We start from the raw sequence: 26781 nt of genomic DNA, 5'->3' as shown, positions 1-26781 counted from the left end.
ATTCAAGGTAACCGATTTAACCCTTCAACTCCAAATATGAAGGCGAATACCAGGTACTGTCTAGTACCCAGGCTCCTGTGTACTAGATAGTCATGTCAATATAGCAATGCATGAACAATAAAAACAATTTTTTTTATGTACAGTACACAAGTATTCAAGTTGTTTAAAGTATGTAAATAATAACTTGCATAATATATGGGAAGATTGAAAAAAAAAATCTACAGGTTTAACAGAATTTAATACTTCAATACAGCAATATAAATATGGTTATCAAATTCTTAGCCCTTAGGCTAGGCATGCAAAAAAGCTTAAGTGCCCACTGCTAAATCCTACAACCTACAATATATCACTCTTAAGACTAAAACATAATTTCTATACCTTGTAGCAATGCATCCAATATAAATGAGATATATATGCTTACCTTCCAGTATATGGAAGTGTAGTGTAGGATATGTAGAAAAATAAGAATTGTCTTCAAAAGGCAGAGACTTCTAACTTTGACCAGTTTTTTAGAGACCCTCAGAGCATTGCCCACGTCCACTTCTGTTACGTCAAGTTCAATGGGGTTGAAGGGGGTCTTGCTCTGTGCTTGTATTGGATTTTCCCTCCATTGAATACATCAGGGGTCCCAATTACATCTGTTCATCAGGAGATGTGGGCATCAAAGGAGACACTCACAGAACGGAAACTGCTCTGTTGTGGATTGTGATTGATCACCTGCTCAGTGCTGATGCCGGTGCTCCCTCTGTGCTTGTCCTCCTTGACCTAACAGCCGCTTTTGACAGCATAGATCATGGCATGCTTCTTGACCGCCTAAATGACCTCTTACCTATCCAGACGCATGCAGTCTGTTTCTGTGCTGGACGCAGTGGAGTTGCAAGCCCAGTCATTTGTAGTGTCCCCCAAGGATCCGTTGGGCGCAGCTCTACTTAAAACTAGACTCTGGAAGCTCTTCTGCCATGGTCCGGCTCTCGACTTGCATTCATGACGTCAAGGCCAGATTTGCTAGTGTTTTCTTCAGCTGAACACTAGCAAATCTGATCTCCTAGTAGGATCTAAAATTCAACTTTAGAATCTAAATATAACTGTGCTGAACCTCGGAAACTGTCTGCTACTGCCTTCCCCCACAGTACGAAGCCTTGTGTACTGTACTTCGTGTGTGTGTGTATGTATGTGTGTGTGTGTGTGTGTGTGTGTGTGTGTGTGTGTGTGTGTATATATATATATATATATATATATATATATATAATATATAAAAAAATGTGGAGAAGGGACAAGGGCCTCGCATTGATCAGTACTTCTTACGAAGTCAGTCGAATGAAATCCAGCGACAGGAAGCAAACCACAGTTTGCAGGATAACAGACGTGAGGAGGACTTGCGTGGATACAACTAGTGTACCATCCTTACGAAGTCAGTCGAATGAGCGACAGGAAGCAAACCACAGTTCTGCAGGATATCAGCACCCCTGTCATAGACGTGAGGAGGACTTGCGTGGATACAACTAGTGATGAACCTAATGATCCTTGCGAACCCGAGTCAGTTGAGGAAGCCAGCAGAAAAGAGAAAAGAAACTCAACATTGGGCACAAGCCTGGAGTTAAATGGCCAAGACTAACTTGTGAGAAAACTGCGTGGGACACAGTAAACACGGATCTCTTTCCAATGAGAAAATTCAACTGTTCCATCTAACCTTTCCAAAGTGAATCCAAATTAAATGTATTTATACTAAAGTAATACAATCATGACTATGCATTTAGAAGTGAGAGGTTTGGATTATTGTATAAATACATGTTAATTTGGATTCATATGTTGTTTTTTTTGACTATGTGAAAAGACTAGATTTGCCAGTTTTCCCATTGGAAATGCTTAGTTAGAAAAAGGACTGTCCTGGCAGTTGAAAAGCAAATGGAGAAAAACAGCCATTTTCTCATAAGAAGGGAAGCAATATGGAAATAACATTGCTACCCAGCTGAACAAAAAAAAATAAAAATGTTACACGGTGTAAAGCGTGCGAGAACTAAATGTTATAAAAATCCATCTAAGTTTGAGCTGGAGAAATTTGGAGGAAACACATACAGATTCAAAAAGGCAGGAGCCTATGTCAATTTCTTCAGACATCCCACCTATCAATCCACCTGAATACCAAATGGATGACTGTGCACCTAAGTGGAAAGAACTAGAGCAAGCTGTGAAAAAAGCAAGGGCATCATCATCTCCAGGGCCTAATGGAGTTCCATACAGAGTGTACAAGAGTGCGTCTGAAGTTCTACGAATCCTGTGGAAATTTGATGAAAGTGGCATGGGAAAAACAGGTTGTAGCAAGAGCATGGCACCGAGCAGGTGGAGTCTTTGTACCAAAAGAAACTGATTCTAGAAGCATCGGTCAGTTTCGTCCTATTTCTCAGGATGCTTAGAACACATCAGCGTGATCTGGCAAAAAAGGAGAGCTCCATGTGGTATTCCTGGATTTGGCTAATGCATATGGTTCAGTGCCACATGAACTTCTTCGGGCAGCATTTGATTTTTTTTTTTGTGTACTGATGACAATAACAAATTTAGTGAAAGCCTACTTTGGAGATTTGCTATTTAGTCTTTCAACTTCAGAATTCAGCATTACATGGCAATGCCTAGAAGTTGGAATAATGGCAGGATGTATCATTTTTCCACTGGCTTTTACCATGGCAAGGGAAGTAAATATTAGGGTATCAAAATTGGTAGTGGGAGGAGAGCGCTTGGCTTTTGGAATGCGACTACCACCAATTCGAGCATACATGGATGACATGACAACAATGACTACAACAGTAGCCTGCACTAATTGGTTATTGGGCAAATTAACCAATAACATTGATTGGGCACAAATGCAATTCAAGCCCGCTAAATCAAGGAGCATCGCTATAATTGAAGGTCAAGTAGTAGATAAAAGTTTCTACATTAATGGTGAGGCAATACCAACAGTGTCCAAGAAGCCAGTGAAAAGTCTAGGGAGATGATCAACACCAGACAGAAGGATATCTGCATCTTCAGATGGAAAGCAACGCAAGTGGATGGAGATGCAGATGGATCACATTAGTTTACTGTAAAGCTACGTCTTTGTTGGTGCTTATCTTGGCGAGAGCAGAGTTCAAATCAGCATGAAGTTTAACATCTCATGTAATGGAAATCAATAATTATATATATATTATATATATATATATATATATATATATATATATATATATATATATATATATATATATATATATATGTAAAAAAGCAAGGTAATAAGTGCAAATTGACCATAGCTCAAATTTGTTTGCCTTGCGGCAGCCTTGTTTTTTTTTATGTAACAACTTACTTTGAACAACCTTGATAGACAACCTTGCCAAGGCTATGTATGCGTAACGGTTTTACAGAAATACGTTTGAATATTTGACAAATCTAATATGTCCGCAGAACCATGTGACCAATCAATTTTGGTTGAACCTGTCTAAATATAGTGCCTATGAGTAGTATATGCCTGAAGTTTCACATGTTTCGGGCAAGAACATTTTTTTTAAATTGGCCAAAGTTCTTGAAAAAAACAATATGGCTGCTAAACCATGTGACCTATGACCTTTGTTTTTGCTCTGGCACAACGTCTTAAAGGCCTCTACCACCACTGTGTGAAGATTCACGAGTGTACAACATTTTACCTTCGATAAATACTGTACTATGTTCAAATGTGTGTAAATTGACCATAGCTGAAATTTCATTGGCTCACGGCAGCCATGTTTTTTTTTTTTTTTTTTTTGTAACGACTTGCTTTTAGCAAACTTGATAGACAACCTTGCCAAGGCTGCGTATGCAAAGTTGCGCTTCAATCTGCATTTCGGTTTCAGGGAAGAAGACATTTAAATATTTTTGACAAATCCAATATTGCCACTGAACTATGTCACCAATCAACTTGAACATGTCTAAATCTAGGGCATAAGGGTAGTCTGTGCACCAAATTTCACAACTCTATCATAAGCAGTTTCGGAAGACGAGACTCCTTAAAAATTGGCAAAAAAGTCCAATATGGATGCCAAATCATGTTGCCTATGACCTTTGTGTTTGCTCTGACACAACTTTCCATAGGCCTCTACCACCCTACCAAGTTTCGTGACTTTTCACGTAATGGTGTTGATTTTAGAGACGTACTAAAGTTTTGCTTGAAAAATCCAATATGGTTGCCAAACGACGTGACCAGTCAACTTCATTCTTTTGTTGACATCAATTCCCCATAGGCCTCTACTACTGAATGAAGTTTCATGACTCTGCCGCATTCTGCGATAGAGAAACACTGCAAATTGACCAAATCTGATTGGCTCACAGCGGCCATGTTTTTTTATGTAGCAAGCTGCTTTGCACAAACTTAAGTCAACCTTGCCAAGGCTATGTATGCAAAGTTTGGCTTCAATCAGCATAAGTTTCAGAGAAGAAGACATTAGAATATGTTTGACAAATCAATATGGCCGCTAGACCATGTGACCAATCGACCTCTCTTGAACAACCGTAAATCCAGGCCATGAGGGTAGTCCTACTTCATCAAGTTTCACATCTCTCTGACAAGCAGTTTCGGAGAAGATTATTTTTAAATTGTCCAAAATTCTCGAGAAATTTCCTACCAAGTTTCATGAGTTTCCCTGCAATTGTGTTGATTTTAGAGATTTTTAAAAAAAAAATCTCAATGCAGCTGGGCAATGTTCCCTCTTCCTTACTTGTAATTATCATTAATTTGTTCTGAATACTTTAAACCCAACTACTGAGTGGCAGCAAATTGTACATGATTTCCATTACATGAGTAGGTGTTAAAACTTCACACTGATATTGGACTCGGCTCTCACCAAGATAAGCACCAACTAAGACATAGCTTCTTTTACTGTAAATTGTGATCTATATGTGTTTCTTTCCATCTGATGATGTAGATATCCTCCTGCCTGGTGTTGATGGTTGAAGTGTAATGCTGACTCCATGGATCAGCCAATTTTGCTTCTGGTGCATTAGCACACACAATGGATGCAATGCTGGCTTTAGGGATCAACCACAGTGCACAGGGATCAACTCCCTAGTGCATCAGCATGACAACCGTCTGGACTGAGCTGAGTAGGGTACTTCTCTGGGGTCCTCAAGTGGGCACCATCTATCCTTGGTGTTTCGTCGACTAGCCCACAACACCTATGTCCTGTGTCGGACCAGGTCCAACATTATAATTTTGCCTTTCCAGTCGAACGTCGTCAAAAAGACGTCAAGCACAGGTCTCTAGTTGCTTTTTCCAGAAAAAGCAGAGAAAACCTTTCAGTGGAGCCGAGAGAAGCCCAAAAAAAAAGGGGGCGGATCTGAGCAAAACACATAGCCCCTGCACCAAAGAGATAACACGGACACAAACAAAGGAGATAGCTGCTTCTGCATCCAGCGCTCTAAGAATATCACGGACATTTGCAGAGTTTCAGATGCTATAGTAATAAAATAATGACTTGGATCGCATTATTGAGGAGTTTGGTAATAAAACAAGTGATCAGGAGAGGATTTATCAGTATGCACATCTATAAAGAGGTTTGTGAAAAATACAGCGAACAAGGGGTGGGGCTTGGGTGGAGATTCAGTACTGATGTCTTTTTGCTATGCAGGGCCTTTTAAACCTGTTTTACTTAGAATAAACAGCACATGTGAAAATAAATAGGACCTGACGTGCTTCACAAGCACTGAATAAATGGACCGCTAAAGGGTTAAGGTTCTGTGGTGATGGGAGAACATAGTGTTCTGATGAGGAAACTGCTGTTCCATTATCCATAGATTTCGCCACCAGATCTTGCGTTGTTCCACACTCTCCCATTTCGTCCATTCTTCCTGCTTGGGAAACTGCCTTTACGCACCTCATCCGCTCCTCCTACTTTTGCACCTCGTTGATTACCAGCTTCCTCCGTTGAGCTGGGTCTGCTTTGTGCCACGTTTGAGGAGCTGAACTGAGCTGCCTCCCTCACACATTTGACGTATGACTCTAGCAATGTCAATTCCAATCGTTTCCGCACTTAGACTCCTCGGTTAGAGCCAAGACTGGCAGCTGCAGTATCCCTTTACAGTACTGTCCCACTCTGCTGAGGCAGCATGGAACTCGTAACCATTTCCTGACGTATGAACTGATTAATGCTTCCAACTTCTCTACTGTTGTCAAGGAAACCTCATACACAGTCAGTGGCCACAGCAGTCTTGGCAGTAGACCAAACTGAAAGCACCAGAGTTGTTTGCCCAGTAAATGGTTGCTGTCTGTGCTCTTCAACCCTTGCACTGCTTGTTGTCTAACTTCTCCCACACGAACTGTGTCCTTTAGGTCCCCATCATGCCATCTCCCAAGACTTCACTGGCTTCTTAGACACTGTTGGTATTGCCTCACAATTACTGTTGTAGTCATGATTGTCATGTCTTCCATGTATGTTTGAATTGGTGGCAGTCGCATTCCAGAAGCCAGGCATTCTCCTCCCATAACCCATTTTGATGCCCGAATAATTACTTCCATTGCCATGGTAAAAGCCAGTGGGGAAGTGGTGCTTCCTGCCATCATTCGAATTTGTAGACATTGTCATGTAGTGGTGAATTCTGAAGTTGAAAAAATGAAATTGCAAATCTCGGAAGTAAGCTTTCACTAAGTTTGTTGTTGTCCTTTGTTGTCGGTAACCGTTGTCACTTTGTTACAGCTATAGACACCAACCTGGTGCGCCATGTCTGCTAACTGCAGGTCTTGAGCTAGTCCGTTGCAAAGTACTCATATCTGTTTCCTTTCCTAAGTCGTTAACCTTGTTGTCAAACCTTGAGTCAACTTCCACTTCCGTTCTCGCAGACTCTAGGGGTATTTTTCTTGTTAATCTCTTTGAAGCGTTGGGCGTGTGTCTCCAGCATCCTGTTCCATTTGAAAACAAAGCTGGATACCACCATCTAGGGTGGCTAACCCCTGCCATCCCCAATGGAGTCTATTTCCTCCTGTTCGCTGTCTCTCCAAGCTGTCAAGGTCTTTCCCTCATCATTTCTATTGAGACTCCACTTGTGAGATTTAAAACAAGTTTACAATTAGAGTAGAAGGCTTTTTTGCAGGATTTAAAGCTATATTACAGTTAGTGAGAATTTAAAACAGAATAGCATATTGTGGCAAAATATAAAAAAAATGCCTAGACACACAAAAACCAACAAAAGACCATAAGGATTTTGTTGTGGAAGATAGCAAAGTAAAGAAGGTACAACTAAATGTGCAAGAAAACAGAAAAAAAGTAACAGAAAACAATAATTCCATACAGTATGTACAAAACGAAAGCCCCGGGGGAAAAAATGACAAAACTTGAAAATAATGAAAATAACCACAGAAAAAAAGCCTTACTTAAGATCCTTAGCATTACATTGCAGCACACATACACAATCCTTAACAGTAAATGGTGTAATGTGATGTCAGACCTCCTGTTGTGTTTACTAAGTGTCCAGATGTTTGTTGGTTTGTGATTATAGTTGTGTATAAAGTGCTAGCGCCGGTCAAAAAAACTTATTTTAAATGTTCAGGTTTCTCAATTTGCCACAATCCTTGGACAATGTTTTGATTATTTCTATAATCATTGCCAAACTCTATTTGTTTGCAAGTACTGTACTTCCAGCTCCCAGAACTGTTTGCTGCGAAAGGTTAGACGCACGTTTTTCAGAGAGTAACGTGTTTCTTAAATGTCTACATAAGAGACTAATAATAATAATCTTTATTTTTATATAGAGCCTTTCATAGTGGACCACCATCACAAAGTGCTTTACAAGATACGAGACTAGTGGGTGTGAACTATGCATTAGCTGCAGAGTCACTTAAAACAACGTCTCATTTGAAAGCTCATTCTGTCTAATTAATCGCCTTGAACATTTAGTGGGATTGTCAGGTACTGTCTTGTCCTGGTTCAGATCCTATCTCTCTAATAGTTTTCAGTTTGTTAAAGTCGAGGGGGAGACCTCTTATGTCAAAAGTTACGTGTGGGGTTCCTCAGGGTTCAATTCTTGGCCAAGTTCTGTTCTCTCTATGTTACCTTTGGGAAATATCATTCGTAGACACAGAGTTCATTTTCATTGCTATGCTGATGACACTCAGCTTTACCTGTCTCTCAAACAGGGGGATGTATCTGCTGCTAATATTTCAAATACCTGCCTTGCTGACATTAAACATTGAATGTTTAAAAACTTTTTAATGCTAAACTCAGACAAAACAGAATTGATGATTTAATGAGACCTCGGAAGCAATACAAGAACATAGATTCATCTGATTTTCTACTTGAGTCTCTGTACAGATTCTAGAGCAAAGAAACCTATGTGTCATTTTTGAGCTGGACCTCTCCTTTGAATTACACATTTAAAATGTTGCAAAAATTACCTTTTTTCATTTAAGAAACATAGCTAGACTGAGAGGTATGCTTTCCAAGCAGAATGCAGAGAGATTGATGCATGCTTTTATCTTCAAGGATTAATTTTTGTAACAGCCTTTTTGCCAGTATTTGTAACAATGTTATATTTCGGTTCGATTTAGGATAGATTTTAAGGTGCTATTATTAACCTTTAAAGCTCTAAATGGCTTAGCTCTACCCTATTTAAAGGATCTTTTAAAACCATACGTTCCTAATCGTCCACTTTGATCACAGGATGCCAGGCTACTTTCTATACCAAGTATTCAGAAACAAAACTCGGGTGGTAGACGGTTTAGCCTCATTGCACTGAAATTGTGGAACGATTTGCCTAGTACTTTAAAGGAAGCTCTTTCTGCTGATGGTTTTAAATCTTGTTTAAAAACACACTTGTATAGCTTGGCTTGCGCAAGTTTTTAAAGTGATATTCTGTCGCTTCTGCATTCTTATTCTTTTATTTATTTATTTATTTTGTATATGTATTTTATCACTGAATTATATATATATATATATATATATATATATATATATATATATATATATATATATATATATATATATATATACACTTGTAATAAAAAAAAAGTGTGTTTTAGAAAGTTCTAGAAATGCATTCGAGTTCATTTTTGCCCTTGCCCTAGAATAACCCCATATCTTATATAACTTGTTTTTGGCACGTTTATATAACTTGTTTTGGTTAGAATGTTCTAGGGAAAGGAATAGTTTATTCAGAGGGCCGAGCCTCGAGGGAGTGATCTGGCCAATTACTCTCTCGCATGCAAAAGCCTAACTTGGTAAGTTATAAAGGACGGGGTTCTCCTCTGCTCTGATGAGAGTCAGCCGTGAGGATTAGCGCGCAGTCCTGCTCGGTAATTTCTTGGAGACAGCTGCTTTCTCTTACCAGGGTCGAAGGGCTCTCCCGATCCGCTTGGAAGGGTAAGAATTAGTTCAGTTGCGTCTCATGGATTGTATTGATCTGTGATTAATATAATCTTTGTATGTAACCTTGTTGGGTTGTGTCCCGTTAGGGATATCATTATTCGCAGTATAGCATCTGTGTATGTAACTGTGTGTGTGTGTGTGTGTGTGTGTGTGTGAAATAAGAAGGACCTTTTAAAATTACTCTGTGAAGTAATTGTCTTATTTACTTCCACATCAACTTCTTTTTAAATTTAAAGTAATTAAATTTCACACAACAACACTACCGGTCAAAAGTTTTATAACACCTCAATTTTTCCAGTTTTTATTGAAATGTACGCAGTTTAATGTCTCAATGTACTCTGAAATTAAAGCATAGAACAAGTAAACAATTGGAGATAAAAAATAAATCACGGAATCGTTTTGTTTAACAAAATTTAATCTAAATTTTTTACTCAAAGTAGCCACCTTTTGCAGATATAACAGCCGAACACACTCGTGACATTCTTTCTACAATAGAAATCAAATATTGTTCGGAAAGTTCTTCCCAACACTGTTGCAGAAGTTCCCACAAATGTGTTGCACTTGTAGGTTGCTTTGCTTTCACCCTTCTGTCCAGTTTATCCCAAACCAGCTCAATGGGGTTTAAGTCTGGAGACCTGGCCATTCCATGATTTGAAGCCTACCGTCTTGTTCTTTTCTTCTAAGGTAGTTCTGACATAGTCTGGAGGTATGTTTTGGGTCATTATCTTGCTGTAGGAACAACCCCTGACCAACTAGGCGTATACCAGAGGGTATTACATGGTGCTGCAAAATGCTGTGGTAGCCGTTTTGGTTCAGGGTGCCACTCACTCTGTGCAAGTCGCCGACTCTGGATCCAGTAAAAGAGCCATATAAAAATTTATTTATGTGTGTTTTATTACCAATTCTATATATTTTTGTGTGTTTTATTTGCTGATTTTATATATATATTTGTATGTGTTTATCATGTAAAGCGCTTTGTGGCGACTCGCAGTAAAAGCGCTATACAAAAATAAAGATTGATTTGATTGAAAGACGGAGCACAAGGAGGTTAAGTGATTTGCTCGGGTTCACACAATGAGACAGGGGCTGAGCTGGGATTTGAACAGGGGACCTGCTGGTTACAAGCCTGTTTCTTTAACCACTGGACCACACAGCCTCCTCAAGTGGATATTAAAGAAGCAGGCATTATTTACAAATCAAGTTAATTCACACAAAACAGCGATCTTGAAGCAGAAGCTCAAGTGACACAAATGGCAGGCTTGCTGTTGATTTAAATGCTTCGCCTCTGTGGTAGGGTGTGGGTAGTCACTTACACAGGAGATGGTGTATTTGAAAACACCGCACAGATGCTCAGTTTTATTTGTTTTTATTTGGTGCTGTTGTCTGTGTCCTGGCTACCAACGATAGTATGCAGGACCTCCGGAGTACCACATCATGGTACACAGTGAGTTGCGGGTGCACTCGCAGGTGCTCAAAGATTAATGGAAAACAAAAAGGCGAAAGAAAAAGGGAAAATAAAACAGTAATTTAAAACTACAAAACAAAGGTGCTGCACTCTGCAGCATTTCCTCCAATCGTCGCTGATTGTAGGACCTGCTACTTAATTTCTTCTCTTTGGGTTTCTTTTGTTTTCTTTTCCCGTCCGTCCATGGTCTTGACAAGCAGCGCTTCCACTAGCTTGTTTTTAGGTCTAGAGGGGCAGATCTGAGGAAACAACAAAGCATTCATTTATAGGCCCAGCAGTTCCCCCCCCGACAGAGAGAGGGAAAGCCCACACACCCTTCGTTAAATCCAGTGTAGTCATAAAATGAGCCGTGCCCAGACGCTCCAGCAATTCATCTACCCGGCGCATGGGATAAGCATCAAACTTCTATTTTTCGTTAACTCGTCTGAAGTCAATGCAAAACCGAGTGGACACGTCTGGCTTCTCTACTAAAACAATGGCACTGTTCCAGTCACTTTGTGATTCCTCTGTTACCCCCAGTTTCATCATCTCATCAATTTTCATTTTTATTACCTGTCTTTAGCGTTCAGGTATATGGTATGGCGTCTGGCAAACTGGTGCCCCCAGCTCAACTTCAATGTGATGATGGGCTACTCGAGTCTGCCCCGGGATGGGAGAAAACACATCAGGAAATTCTGTCACCAGAGCTTGAGCCTGACATTTCTGTGTTGGCATCAGGTTATCTGCAAACTGTACCAACCCTATTTTCTCCAACTCAGAAAGATCCGGTCTGAGGTCTGTGACGTCATCTGCCTGCGCCACTACCAACGCTTCCTGTTGCAACCAGGGCTTCAAGAGGTTGACATGATACACGTATTTTTTTCTCTGTCGCAGAAGTTTCGACTCAGAACTAGGTAATAATAGAAGCACCTTGTCCTCCTCTGTTGTACTGTCTCCTGGCTGTGCTGAGCCTACTGCAAATTGTCATGCGCCCATTTTCCAACAGACTCAAGACGTTTGCGCAGGTCCAACACATACTGGACGGTATTGGTCAAATTATCCTGCTGTTCCTCCCACATCTCTCCGACCAGATCAAGCACACCCAGGGTCTCCGACCATGCAACAGCTTGAATGGTGAAAACCCCGTAGAAGCCTGAGGCACCTCTCTGATTGCAAAGAGAAGTGGAGGAATCAGCTGGTCCCAGTAACACACATCACTATCAATAAATCTGCGCAACATGTTCTTAAGGGTCTTGTTAAAACGTTCCACAAGACCATCGGTCTGAGGATGAAACACAGAGGTCCTAATGGTCTTAATTCCCAAAAGCTTACATGTTCCGTGGATTAGTCAGGACCTTAAGTTGGTACCGTGGTTGGTTAGTATTTCTTTAGGGATCCCGAGTCGGAAAAAGACCTTCACGAGCTCGTTGGCAACAGATTTGGCAGAATGGTCTCGGGACAACATGTAGCGTAATCCAGAATGACCAATAGGTGTGTGTATCCCGCCACACTCCTCTCCAGTGGCCCAACCAAATCCATTCCAATATGCGCAAACGGAGCTTCCACTAGGGGCAACGGCACCAATGGGGTTCGTGGGATGGCTGTAGGACTGGCCTTCTGACACTCCCCACAATGTTCGCAAAAACGTCTGACGTCACCATCCAGCCCCATACAGCTAAACCGTGACACAAGCCTCGCTTTAGTCTTATCCCTTCCCAAATGACCCAATAGGTGAATAGCGTGAGCCAACTGCAACAAATCCTCAAAGGGTTGAGGAATGAGCAACTGGTGACACACTTCCACAGTCTGGGGCAATTTCTCAACACGGTACAGGAGATCTCAAGCGATTTCAAAGTGAGGATACGTGATGGCGCGTCTGGGATTGACCACCTGACCATTAAGCACAGCCTCTTGAGGACACAACACTACCTGTGCCTGCGTCGCCTGCTGGCCATTTTTTACAGTTAAACTGTGTATTAAAAATATAAAGCAAAAAATAATTAAACTGTCCAGATTGCTTATTTGAGGGATCAAAATGAAAAATCTGAAGAAAAAAAAACCCAACATTTTTAACATGGACTTAACTGGGCTTTTTGGGTCGTTGTCGTGTTGGAAGTTAAACTGTCTGTAAATCGGCCTACGAGCAGATGGTATCATTGTACTTTTGTGGAATGTATTAATAAATGGCTGCATTCAATCACATGTTTCCCTGAACTGCTAAAACACCCCCATATCATGACTAAACCACCTCCATTAATTAGTGTCTAATGTTCACGAAGTGCTTGTGTTTAACATGTTTTCTTGAATGATCTTATATTAAGTGTATGGTGCCAATACTTTTGCCTGTGACTGCATTCTGGTCACACAAAACATGATTAAGTTATTTGTGCTGTTTTTTGATTGGAGGGTCTCACTCAGCTGGACTAAGCTTTAGGAAGAGAATCACCTTTAGATGTGTAACTTGTTTCCTTTTTTTCAGATATTCGGGACACGGTGAATTATAAAGAGGTGATGAAGCAGTATCCTTTGATTTCTGATTTCAAGTTACTATTTTTGTTATTTCTCTCAAGAACGTAAGTTGTTTAAGTTAGAGTACGGTGTTGAATGTATATGGCAATCAGTGGATTAATAGACTCATATAGCAGGTATGTATACTGTGTAAAATGAAATGGGTCCACATTTCAATATAAACTTATAGCACAGGGAATTACTGTTTACTTAATTGTTTCTCAACAGAACACCTTAACTCAAGTCACAGATATGGTCTGGGTCCAAATGGAGGAATTGTGACATCCTTAAACCTTTTTTCTACTAGATTTGATCAGGTAACTGTATTTCCTGTCTTCTATTAAAGTCTTTAAAATTGGCTGTGGCAGTTCCATTGAGTTTTACAGTAACTCTGCTGTTGCTGTGTATGCTTGTCAATAGTTATTTGCAGTCATTGGTGGATCACTAAACCATATCCTTTAAATGTATTACTTGATGTTTAAAGACTGATGCAGCTAAAAACATCTTGCAGTCAGTTTGAATCTCCACTTGTGCAGTAGTTACACTGATGGTGAGAAAATGAGCAAATCAGAGAACACAATGATGGAATACTTGCGATATCTTCCGCTTTAGACAAAAGACCACTATGGAACTCTGGGGTTTTCAGCAGAGTTTACAGCACATCAGCCCAGTGTAGTAATTTAGTTTGAAGTAAGGCTTGAGTAATGGGGTTTGCATGATTGAGCAGAAACAATGTTCCTGTTTTTATTTTGGTTAAGTTAGTACATAGTGCATCACTTGCTTTAAACAAATACTGTATGTATTTGGCAGAACAATATCCATCCTTAATTTTAACCACCACTTCCATTTTCATATGCCATCAAAATATTTATTTTAATGTGCAGTACTTTTTCTTTGGGGGCAGGGGTTAAAATAAATAAATAAATAGTATGTGGTTTGCTCTTGCATTTACTTTTGTTTTTTTTTAATTCTTAGGTGATTAAGTTTATTGAGAAAAAGCAGAAGGATTACAAGTAAGTGGCACACAATCCCTTATTCTTGTAGAATTCTTGCAATTCTTCCAAGTGGTCCTGAGCCCCTGAGCCCCTGACTAAGTGTTGTCCTTTTAAAAGAAAACTGAGTCCCAGGCAGTAAGTAAATTTAAAAGCAGTGCAAAGTCTTTATTCATATGACAGGTTTGCACTTAGAAGTGCAATTATACACAGTAATCAGCAACCAAAATAATTAGACAACGCATATTTCTTAAACTTCCAGTAGAACAGGCTGATCTCTGCAGTTCCACATTTTCCCATAAGTATTCTAGCGCGTATAGGCTCAGGTCCGTCTCTGCAACCACGGATACTATCTCTCTGTCTGCTTCTTAAAGAGCTGACACCTGGTTTAGGCTACCTTTTATTCTCTAAGCCCACCATTTTACAGACTAGCCTATTAACCTTAAAGCTTTATACATTAAATATCTTTTAATACATTATTTCTAAACAATTCGCTCCATAAGAACAAGTTTAATACAAAACCAAACATAATATTAAATACATGACGCATTTACCCACTATATAAGCATGCTTAATTATAGTAGTATTTGTACTTAATGGAATGATAGTAGAATGGCCATTATGTTGATTCCATGGAGTCTAGCTGCATGCATTACTTATGTTGACCACAATCTGATCCACTTGGATTGATAGCTTTGTTTATGTTTGAGGTCATAGCCTTGAAACAATATCTATTAGCTGGCTTTTACTAAACACTTCACTGCAGGACATTGTGGTACAATGTTTATTTTGGGTTCTTTACGTCTTTCTTTTTAAGAACATTTTCTAGTGCAAGCGACTGTAGCCTAGCAATAACGTAAACAACTTCCCCACAAACCAGTAGCAGTTATTTTGATCTGTTAAAAGGTTATAACTTGGTTTTTATTGTAGAAATGTCAGCATATGTATTACATAGAACAGTATGTGACTGCCTTCCTCTGTTTCTGTCCATAGATATGTTATAATTGACACTCCAGGGCAGATTGAGGTGTTTACATGGTCTGCATCTGGCACAATCATCACAGAGGCTTTGGTATGAATTGAAAACTTTTTTCGTTTTACTTCCTGCTGGTACTGGCCTGCATGATTGCAGTTTGTCCTTTCCTTTGCTCTTCAGTGTGCAGTCTAGTCTGTGTGACCTGTTCTCATTTGAAGGATTTGCTTTGTTAAAATATTTCTCCCATTTGCTTAACATTCTACTACCTTTTGATTTACTTTGACTCCAGTCGGTGACTAGTAATATAAACATATTTATAAGCCCTCGTCAGACTGATTTTCTTGGTTGAGCTTGAAGTAGAACAGAACATATGAAACATATTTAAAAGTTAGTGCATATCATGAGACCGAGTTGGTTGGAGAGGTCCTAGCACAGTGGTTAATCAGTCAAACTGTGTTTTGTGTGTTTCGTTATCTCGTGGTAGTGCATAATGTCATGTTGCTGTCATTCCACAATTAAGTCCTTGTAAGTGACAAGAAATGTTGCAAACAGTAAATGTTTTTGATAATAGATTTGCATACTGTGGAAGAACTGATTGACAAGCATAGAAGGGTAATCTTTCAGTTAGTATATGGGTAGGATGTAGAAAAGCTAAGTCCAGATTTGTTGGGACTGAAAAATATTTAGAATAAACAATAGAGGCTTAGTTAACTTCAGGTTTCATTCAGTCCTACGATCACATTTTGCATACTCAAATTCTTGTAACTAGCTGTCATGCAAGTACAGAATCAAGGATTCATGATTAGATGCCTTGGCTTGGATATATTTTATGGCACTAAAGGGTTAATTTAATTTCCCAAAAGTGTGTTATCTTCAGTGTTGAGTGTATGCCCTGTAACCAAAGCTGTTCATCATTTTATATTTTTGTATGGTAATCGCATATAAATAACACATTAGTGGTGCAATAAATAGTAATAAAATGTGTGTTTTATATGAATAAAATCTGATTTGATTTTAGAATGTAGGATTTGCATGGTTAATAGCGTGAGGATGCCACAGTTGCAGTTTTGCAGGGTGGTGCACCAGATTCAGGGTTGATTGCTGAGTTCTTCCAATCTGAGTTATATTTCTATCGAATCATAATGATGAAGAATTAGAACGAGAGCACAAGTGTCGGGGATAACCAGAACTCTCAATTTCTATGGCAGGCATCCTCATTCCCTTGTGTAGTTGTCTATGTGATGGATACCTCTCGAAGCACCAACCCTGTAACCTTCATGTCAAACATGCTGTATGCTTGCAGGTTAGTGCTAAATTTTAATTACTATTAAAGCAATGCCTATTTGTACAATACAAATTTCCTTTTTTAAATTGTTTGGACAGTTTTATTTTGGCCCATATTCTGTTTGTGTTGACAATCAACATTTTTGATGATTTTGTAACGGTGATCCCTTATAAATAACTTCTGTTCAAACAAAATAAGATACAAATGTGTACTTTTTCCAAAGATTTAAATGAGAATTCCAGAATATGATGAATGAGTTACAGAATGTGAGAAATTACACATACTTATTTTCTTCTTTGCAGCATCCTCTACAAGACAAAGCTTCCTTTTATTGTGGTGATGAACAAGGTAAGCAAGAAGGGGTGCAGTTTGAGGAATTTAAGAATACATTATAGTGACAGCTATTATACCTTTGTGGTTCAGACAGATACAATTATTCATTACTGCCTTATGCAGTTTATTGTCTTGGGTTTCTGTAAAAGTCATCAGCAGCCATGCAAGGCAATGTGCAGGTAGTATGAATTCCGTTTACTTCACACTTTATTAAGTAAGCAAGATCATACTGGTAAACTAGGAAACATAGCTGCAAGATTGCAAGAAACCTAGAACACAGAATACTAGGCTTCTGATTAAACATTTGTCCTATTCAAGGCCTTTTTACATGTAATATTGCCTTTGTGTTTCAGACAGACATAATTGATCACAGCTTTGCAGTAGAGTGGATGCAGGATTTTGAAGTTTTTCAAGATGCTCTAAACCAGGAAACCTCCTACGTCAGTAACCTAACTCGCTCCATGAGCCTGGTTCTTGACGAGTTCTACAATAGCCTCAGGGTGGGTAACCTCCTTTCTTCTGCTTCCAACCAAGGAAAAACTGCTTTGGCAATTCATACCACCAGACATTTTGCCTTAAGAATCAATGTATTAGACTTTGGTGTGACAGGAAATGACGTTGCGGTGACGTCAGGCCAGAATGAGAAACAACAAACCAGATGACTGCTGTTCAAAGGACGCATGGTGCGCCGTTTTATTTGCAACAAAAATAAATAAAATATTTAAACAAAAAGACACTGAAAATAAAGGTTTAAACAAAAAAAAAAATCACAAACACAAAATAAACGCACACAGATCAGGCGCTCTCTACCGTACACCCACCTTGAGGGGAGAGAGCTGCAGGTATTTATGCAGGTGACCATCTCCCGATTAGCAACAAATTAATCATTTAATTTGGCAGATGGCCACATTCTGCACAAGGTTTAATCATTCCTGGCAGAGGATGAGTTAATCCCTCGCCTCTGCCAGAACACCTTTTAAAATAAAAACAATAACAAAAACAACGCGGCTAACATATATATATATATATATATATATATATATATATATATATATATATATATATATATATATATATAAATAAACAAACACAAAATAGCACAGGGGCGGAGTGGGAGACCCCGTTCTAAAAATAACTGACAGGGCTGCTCGCCTTTGTTACAGATGGTAATACAACAATAACTGGTGTTTTGATTAAAGGTTCTTATACAGCTTTTTAGCAGTGAGAAAGACAGTACCATGCCCCCCCGTTTACAGACAATCCACATGCTATGTGAAGGCCATTTAGTGTAAACCAAGCAGAAGTATTAAGAGAACTGGGGGCATGGGAGGTTATCAGAATCTGGTGGTGGAAGATAATGAAAATATCAGTGTGTGGTATAAGAAAGTATTTGTTTGTCTTACTATTTGTCAAGTTTGTAGGTTTGTGAATTTAGCTTTTCATGATACTAATGGATCCAATTTCGATTTCATAGTGGTGGTGGGGAATGTCTTCCAATGACTAAGTATGCAACTGAATATATTCCTTTAATCTCTTCTGTGCTACGGACATACCTGGCACGTCATAGAGTGCTTTCCCTGTGCTATGAACATACCTGGTATGTCATGATTTAAAAACACGGGGTCTCTCATCCAGGAGTTCTAACATAACATTAGGTCAGTGGCTTTAATTTCATTATATTACACGGATAAAATATATTTAATGTGACGCAGTTGTTAAATGTATTTTGCTGCCTATTTGAATTCAAGTGGTGGCTAGCTTTTGACTTGTGCTGTGAAACATCCCAAATGTTTTTTTTTTTTTTTTTTTTAATCGAGCTGTTCTTCATGAAATCAGCTTTGAAGTAACACCTGACTATCTGTCTACATCTTGTTTTGCTGATATAGAGGAAGGTGCTTACTGCTCCTGACTGATCACATGACACCACTGTAATGTTTTCAGTGTGTGGGAGGTACTGTAGTTGCAACCTTTTTTTTTTTTTTTTTTTTTTTTTTTTTTTTTTTTGTTCAGTGGTATAAATCAGATGGAAAGAAATACAAATGGATGGAGATGCAGATGGATCACATTAGTTTACTGTAAAGATACTTCTTTGTTGGTGCTTATCTTGGTGAGAGCTGATTTCAAATCAGTATGATGTTTTAATATACTGATTACTACTGTCATGTAATGGACATCATGAAGATCTGGATATGTCCAGTGACTGCTGTGAATAGTGCAGCAGGCAACAAGGGAAAGACCTCGTGACAGCATGGAGAGACAGCTGACAGGAGGAAAGAGACTGACTTTGGAACGGAAATGGAATGAGAATGGAGAGTTCTTCACAAAAGACTAGTTCAAGATCTGCAGTTAGCAGACATGGAATTCCAGGTTTGTGTCTGTGTCTGGAGCAAGGAGAGAATGGTCAGGGGTTTGAAGATTCATCAAGGAAGAATGAAATGCTTGAGGTAGAAGGGACAAGGGCCTCGCATTGATCTGTACTTCTTGCGAAGTCAGTCGAATGAAATCCAGCAACAGGAAGCAAACCACAGTTCATAGGATATCGGCACCCCTGTCATAGACATGAGTAGGACTTGCGTGGATACAACTAGTGATGAACCTAATGATCCTTGCGAACCCGGTCAGACGAACCAGCGTAAGAGAGAAAAGAACCTCAATGGGCACAAGCCTGGAGTTAAATGGCCTAGAGCTGAGAAAACTGCATGGGACACAGTAAACATGGATCTCTGTTTTGCGTTGGAAAGGTTACGTGGAACAGTTGGAAAGAAGCTGGATAAATTTGGTGACATCTACGCATATGGAAGCGAAAGGTTTGGAGTTGGAAAAAGGAAGGAGAAAGTACAAAGTATACCTGGAAAGTATAGATGACAGCAAGAGATTGAATGCTTAGAGAAAGGAGGCAGCTGAGGAAGCAATGGAGAAGAGCAAAACAAAGTCAGAAGGAGGGGCTCAATCTGTTACAAAGGGTCATAAAAGATAAGCTTGTAACATTGCACAGAGCTGAGCACCTACAGAAACGCTACAAAAAAGAGCGTGCAAGAACTAACTTTTATAAAGATCCACTGAAATTTGTAAAGAAGATATTCACCAGTGAGTAAAGTTGCACACTAAAATCATCTAAGTTTGAATTGGAGAGATATTTGGAGGAAACACATGCAGATTCAAAAAGGCAGGAGCTTATGTCATTTCCTTCAGACATCCCACCTATCAATCCACCAGAATACCAAATGGAGGACTGTGCACCTAAGTGGAAAGAAGTAGAGCAAGCTGTGAAAAAAGCAAGGGCGTCATTATCTCCTGGACGTATTGGAGTTCAGGACAGTGCATGAGTGCTGCTGGAGTTCTACGAATCCTGTAGAAATTGATGAAAGTGGTATGGGCATCTCTTGGTTGGTGCTTATCTTGGCGAGAGCTGAGTTCAAATCTGCATGAAGTTTTAACATCTACTCTCGTAATGGAAATCATGTATAATACATTTTGAGAGAGTTGCATTTTGTTTTCAATAATAGCTGTCTTTTGTGGTCACATGACTGAGTAAACCACAAAAACTTGGCACCAGTAGAAACTTCAGAGTCTGGCAGAGAAAGGGTTAATTGTTATTTGTACTCTTTTTTTTGTTTGTTTGTATAGTCAGCAGAATTTGTGAATTTCCTTTATTTATTTGTTTGTTTTTTTTAAACAGTTTGGAGAGTCGTATCAATACATGTATCTGCATGTTTCAGGTGGTCGGTGTCTCTGCGGTTACAGGAAGTGGTTTGGATGAATTCTTCCAGAAGGTAGCAGAGGCTGCAAAGGAGTATGAAAAGTAAGTGAGGAAAGCTTTGCAGTTATTTTCAACCATTTTCTTTAGGTGTGCTGTAAAAATTTAAAAAAAAAAATGCTAAAAGTAGTCACTCTCACTACAGATTAACCAGAGATACAGTTTTGAATGAGAAAATGGACAGCATGAAGCTTGGGATTGTGTCAAGTGGTATTTAGCAAAAATACACATCCAGAGTGTAGCTGTCAAAATTAAAAATGATTTGCATTGATCTGGTGGTGTCAGTATCTGCCAGAACACTGGTGCTTCCTTACATTTAAGGTTAGGTTATTGGCATTTAGAGGGTGTCTGGTTTCAGTACATCCAAATCGCCATATTTTGCAAACTACTGACTGGTGACATCTTTAATTTTATAGCGCCTTTCATGCTAAAAGCAGCTCAAAGCTCTTTACAAAGAAAATAAATTTAAAATACAGAGAAAATAAACATGTTCACTGAAGGAGAGAAATTTAAAAATAATTAAGAATTAGTGCAAAAGTGATACAAAAAAATGTAATACAAGCTAAAAGAAAACATTCATTGTAAAAAAATTGCCATTGAGGGTGCATCTCTAACAGAGGATGACAGTGAGTTCCACAGTCTGGGAGCATTATAACAAAAAGCAGCCTCCTTTCCTTTTGCGCTTTACCCTCGGAACACAAAGCAAGTCACTGTCAGTTGAGCTCAGTTTCCACATAGGCTGATATGGAGTTAACATATCAGTTAAATAGTCTAGTGCCTGGCCATTAAGAGCTTTAAATGTTAGTAATAAAATTTTAAAATCAACCATATAACAAACTGGAAGCCAGTGCAGTGACGTCAAGACACTGAATAATATCATTACACTATGTAACACAATTTTTGTTCCTGGGTAGTAAGTGTTATTTCCTAATTGCTTATGCCTCAAAAGTATAGAAAATGGCTATTATTCCCCACAAACTTTGCTTTTGTGACCAGGACAATGATATTTCAAAATATCACTGTTTCTAATGGGAAAATGGGCAAATGTGTGTCTTTTCGTTCAAGTCAGAAAAAAACAACATATGAATCCAAATTAACATGTATTTGTACTAAAGTAATACAAAGATGACTACAAAAGATTTAGAAGTGAGTGGTTTTTCGAGATTTACAATTATACTGTATTTACAGTATAATTGTAAATCTCGAAAAACTACTCGCTTCTAAATCTTTTGATTTAGCTTCAGCTTCACTTCACCCCTCTCCGGCAGCCGAACCTGGTGCGAGTCCATTCCCTCTTCTCTTCGCCTGACCCGTGTTGCATTTTTGCTTCACTATATATGCATTATAGAGAGGGGGTTTATTTTGAATTTTAGTCAGGTGTGTGTTGTGTCCCACAGCGCCCCCCACCCCCTCCCGTTTGTATAACGCTCATGTTGCGAGTCCCTCGAGACCCGCGTTAAAGGGAGGGAGCACTGGATTTTATAAATCTTCGCTAATCCTTTAAAAAATCATTTGCATTCAAAGTTAAAATTTTGCAAATGTCATAATTCCATATACTGGGACATTGATTCTTTTATGTTGTGGCAGGGTGCCCAGCCCCTGTGTGTATTTGTGTGTTTTACGTGGTGTGTTATTGTTGGTGTGTATGTATTGCTGCACGGGGCATGTGGGCTGTGTAGCAAAAATTATTTCAGATGTATCGTTGTGTTTAGGCACAGGGATTGCACAGTCACTTCACGTGCAGCTAAAATGTGTATTGGTATGTGGGCACAGGGATTGCACAAATTAGTTCACATGCTGGGATTCAAGTGAATGATTAATTAGTAATACATATGCACAATGGTGCAGAGTTAAGGTTGCGTGTCAACCTTTACTCGGAATCTTCTCATTTTTGAGGGTTTGGCTTGTAACGTTACTTTTAACATAGTTAACAATATAAATTCCTTAGATTATATATATATATATATATATATATATATATATATATATATATATATATATATATATATATATATATATATATATATATATATATATATATATATATATATATATATATATATATATATATAATATAATAAACAAAAACAAATAAATAAATACATTTAAATTTAAATTCCTTATTTAAGTGACAGGTCAGGGAGGGGACATTGTCCTGCTGTGGAATGGATTGCAAGTGCCAAGATTGGCTACCCCATGTAAATTTGAAAGTAGAAAAATGTTAGTATTCAGAAATAACTGTCATTTAAAAAAAAGAAACTTATATGAAATAAAAACTAATGGTACATATCAATAATTAATGCATTTCTAACAACATATTTTAAAGAAATAACTTTATTCAACAAGCTGTATAATAATTTTGCAGGGCATTTTATATATTGAATGACTCTTTCAACCAGACTTGTCCTTTATTTAATTGGCCTTTTAGGACATGTCTGGTTGAAACTTAAGACCTGCAGTGGAATGGATTTGAAGTGGCAAGGTTAGAACTGATACAAATAACAACATATGATCAATATATTTATAGCACAAATAATGTGTTAAAGCAACTTTCTACCCAAAATGTGTTATTTAAACTCTGTTCATAGCACACAGAACAGGTCTTATTAGAAATATACTTTAAACACACATATATTATATAAATTACAACACAGATTTATTTATGTATGCGTACAGCACTGTCCTGTCGTAAAGTCCTACTATATTTGCATTACTGTATCATGACTATCATAGAACTATAGGCTACTAGATTACAAAACTAGATTATCCGAAATAGTATAAGATGTATTACCATGTGCTCTGTTAAAATCATTAATCCATATAATGTCTAACCATGTTGTTCCGTTAGCTATACCTTTCTATTTACTCATTATACACATAGACATCAGTGAAAGATTGGTGATTTTTGTTTTTTCGGGGCTTCTATTGTGATACATACTGTGTGTGTGTATATGTATATGTGTGCATGTATGTATATAAAAAAAATTAACAAAAAAAATCTATTTAATTGTTTTCACAGGGAGTACATGCCTGAATATGAACGGCTTCGCAAAAAATTGGTAAATGTTTGAATTAATAATCTTTTATTCTTATTGAATTGTCCATTATGTAATGGAATTAACCAGTCCAATATGGGTGTTTCCCCCAACACCCAAACCTGAAACTAAACCTAAGCCTGAAACTTTATACCAAAGACTATCGTCAGAGCAGTGTGACGCAGCTGCTGCTCCTCCCCTGAGAGCATAAAGGAGCTGTGCACCCTGACAACAATGCCAATTTCCTTTTCAGCTGAACCTGAATACATCGGAGAGCGTTCACAAAAATGTTGTCATCTTTCTAATTACCTTTTTTGCATTTTTTAACTTTGCTTTGAAATGGTAATTTAATATATTGAATATGTTTTTTCTACTCCTCGGAGTTTAACATTTTGTTTGCTTTGCGTTCTCCGGTTGTGTGTAATTATTGTAATATATTAATATCGTGTTTCTTTTTTCTTATTCTTTGAGTAAGGATTGAAACGAAACCAAGCATCTACTGTGGGTGTGTCTATTTTAGCAGCTTGATGTATTAGTGTAGCTGTCAGCACAGTTTTATAAAGACTTGTTTACAAGCAGGCTGCTTCCAATCTCGTGTCTGTACTGACTGGAAGGTTAGCCAGTGGTTGTTCTGCAGGTGGACATCGCTGTTATTTCCATTACATGAGAGTAGACGTTAAAACTTCATGCTGATTTGAACTCGGCTCTCGCCAAGATAAGCACGAACTAAGACGTAGCTTTACAGTAAACTAATGTGATCCATCTGCGTCTCCATCCATTTGAGTTGCTTTCCGATGATGTAGATATCCTTCTGTCTGGTGTTGATGGCTGAAGTGTGATGCTGGCTCCAGGTATCAGTTTATTTTGCCTCCCCAGCACATCAGCACACACAATGGCTGTGATGCTGGCTCTAGGGATCAACCACAGTGCGGTCTCCCCAGCGCATCACTATGACAACCGTCTGGATTGAGCTAAGTAGGGTACATCTCTGGGGTCTTCAAGTGGGCACCTTCCATCCTCTGTTTCGTCGACTAGCCCATGACACCTCAAGAGGCTCAACAGTGATTCTGGCGTCCGAGCATCAACCCCCTCCATCCCCCACTCAACTCAGCCCAGCTTTCTTACCCATACATCAGCGTTGCTTTCTTCCTATTGTGCTTGAGATCCCCATCCTGAATCTTTCAGCCTCAACCACAGCCAGTTGCTGCTCCTTTCTGTTGCTTCAGATAAGTTCTTCACGGTGCGACGCAACTCTTGGCCACTGAACCCGATGTCTCTAAGAAACCGGGTTGTAGTGTGCCACAAATCCTCGACAACCCACCTCCACTGGGTAAACCAGGACTCTTCATCCTCGCTGCTCCGCTTCAGAAGCTAGTTGAGCATACCAAAGTTTCTTCCTCTTACGCCTCATCTACAGCATTCTCCCACTGTTAACTCTACCATATGAACAAGGCGTGGTGATCCAGACCACAAGACAATGTCTGCTCGAAGGTTACTGGTGGCAGTCTCAGGTGATAAAATAAGCCATTGACCAACATCTGCCAGCATTTTCCAGTCTCTAGCAGCTTCCAGCTGTCCTGGGCGAGGCTTGGTTTTAACACCTTTTTTTGGTGGTTGCTCTCCTGGATGGAGGAATATTGTCTTTTGTGTGTAATGCTTTGATGAAACTGGTGGCAACTTATTGGTCAGTTTACGCTTGTCTTCCAATGCTAAGGCCAAACATCGCAGCACTTGGTCATAGCGCCAAGTAAACTGCCTTTGTCTAAGACCCACCTTACATCCTGTCAAAATGTGCCTTAATGTTGCAGGTGATGAACACAAAGGACATGAGGGATCCTCACCCACCCAGAGGTTTAGGTTCTGTGGTGATGGGAGAACATCATATGTTGATCTGATGAGGAAACTGATCCTGCTCTGTTCCATTGTCCATAGGTCTTGCCAGCCAATCTTGCATTGTTCCTCTCCCGTCTTATCCATTCTCCCTGCTTGGCCTGGGAAAGAGCCTTTACAAACCTCATCCTCTCCTTCTGCTTTTCCACCTCATTAACTACCAGCTTCCTCTGTTGAGCTTGGGTTGCCTTGTGCCATGTAGGAGTAGCTGAACTGAGACCAAGACCCTCTCTTTCATGCTGAAATTGCCATCTCCCAAGACTTCAGTGGCTTCTCGGACACTGTTGGTATTGCCTCACCATTAATGTACAACCTTTTATCTACTACTTCACCTTTAATCATAGAGATGCTCCTTGATTTAGTGGGCTTGAATTTTGCATTCGTGCCCATTCAATGTTATTGGTTAATTTGCCCAATAACTGATTAGTGCAGGCTACTGTTGTAGTCATGGTTGTCATGTCATCCATGTATGCTCGAATTGGTGGTAGTTGCATTCCAGAAGCCAAGCACTCTCCTCCCACTACCCATTTTGATGCCCAAATAATTGCTTTGATTGCCATGGTAAAAGCCAGTGGAGAAATGGTGCATCCTGCCATTATTCCAACTTCTAGGCATTGCCATGAAGTGCTGAATTCTGAAGTTGAAAAACTAAATAGCAAATCTCCAAAGTAGGCTTTCACTAAATTTGTTATTGTCATCAATACGCTGAAAAAATCAAATGCGCTCGCTCGATCTCTCTCTCTCTCTCTCTCCATCCTTTAGACGGAGCTTCTCCAGTTATGTGCCTTTCTCGGTTTTCTTCACGCTGTTTGCAAGAACAAATAACATAAAGAAAACAGTAAGTTCATAGGTTAAAACTATTGTGGCAAAACACTAAATCTAATTGTCCTCATTTAACACTGTAAACTTAATTAACATTTACAGGCAGTTTCCAAGTTAAGTAAACCTATGTGTGTTAAACTCTGAGTATAGTGACACAGTTTGAGCAGCTTCTACATGAGATCAGACACTAGCAGTTTATATATATATATATAAAGGGAGACCAATACAGAAATGAACGGTGATAAATGTGTGCATTTATACTGATACACTTGACAAAAGGTCATTGAACAACAATCGGTTGTCCTCACTTAACACTGTGAACCTAAATAATTTAAACGTTTCCAGTTTCCAAGTTAAGGTTATATTAATTAATTAAATGCCCT

The 26781-nt window shown here is 39.0% G+C and overlaps 1 protein-coding gene across 1 annotated transcript in view; it reads left to right on the top strand.

Annotated features, from left to right (window-relative positions):
* gpn1 (GPN-loop GTPase 1) overlaps positions 1–26781 on the top strand; it is a 63771-nt gene that overhangs the window by 25065 nt on the left and 11925 nt on the right. The window contains exons 3-11 of the mRNA XM_041250689.1: positions 13280–13319; positions 13559–13625; positions 14284–14321; positions 15294–15372; positions 16485–16579; positions 16864–16909; positions 17248–17394; positions 20614–20696; positions 23671–23710. Coding sequence (XP_041106623.1) covers positions 13280–13319; positions 13559–13625; positions 14284–14321; positions 15294–15372; positions 16485–16579; positions 16864–16909; positions 17248–17394; positions 20614–20696; positions 23671–23710 — 635 coding nt within the window. The remainder of the gene's footprint in view (positions 1–13279; positions 13320–13558; positions 13626–14283; positions 14322–15293; positions 15373–16484; positions 16580–16863; positions 16910–17247; positions 17395–20613; positions 20697–23670; positions 23711–26781) is intronic.

This window comes from Polyodon spathula, chromosome 5 (assembly GCF_017654505.1).
Source record: "Polyodon spathula isolate WHYD16114869_AA chromosome 5, ASM1765450v1, whole genome shotgun sequence".
In the NCBI taxonomy this organism is placed as follows: domain Eukaryota; kingdom Metazoa; phylum Chordata; class Actinopteri; order Acipenseriformes; family Polyodontidae; genus Polyodon; species Polyodon spathula.
Note: the sequence above shows the minus strand (reverse complement) of the source record. Positions and strands in the feature narration are given on the sequence as shown.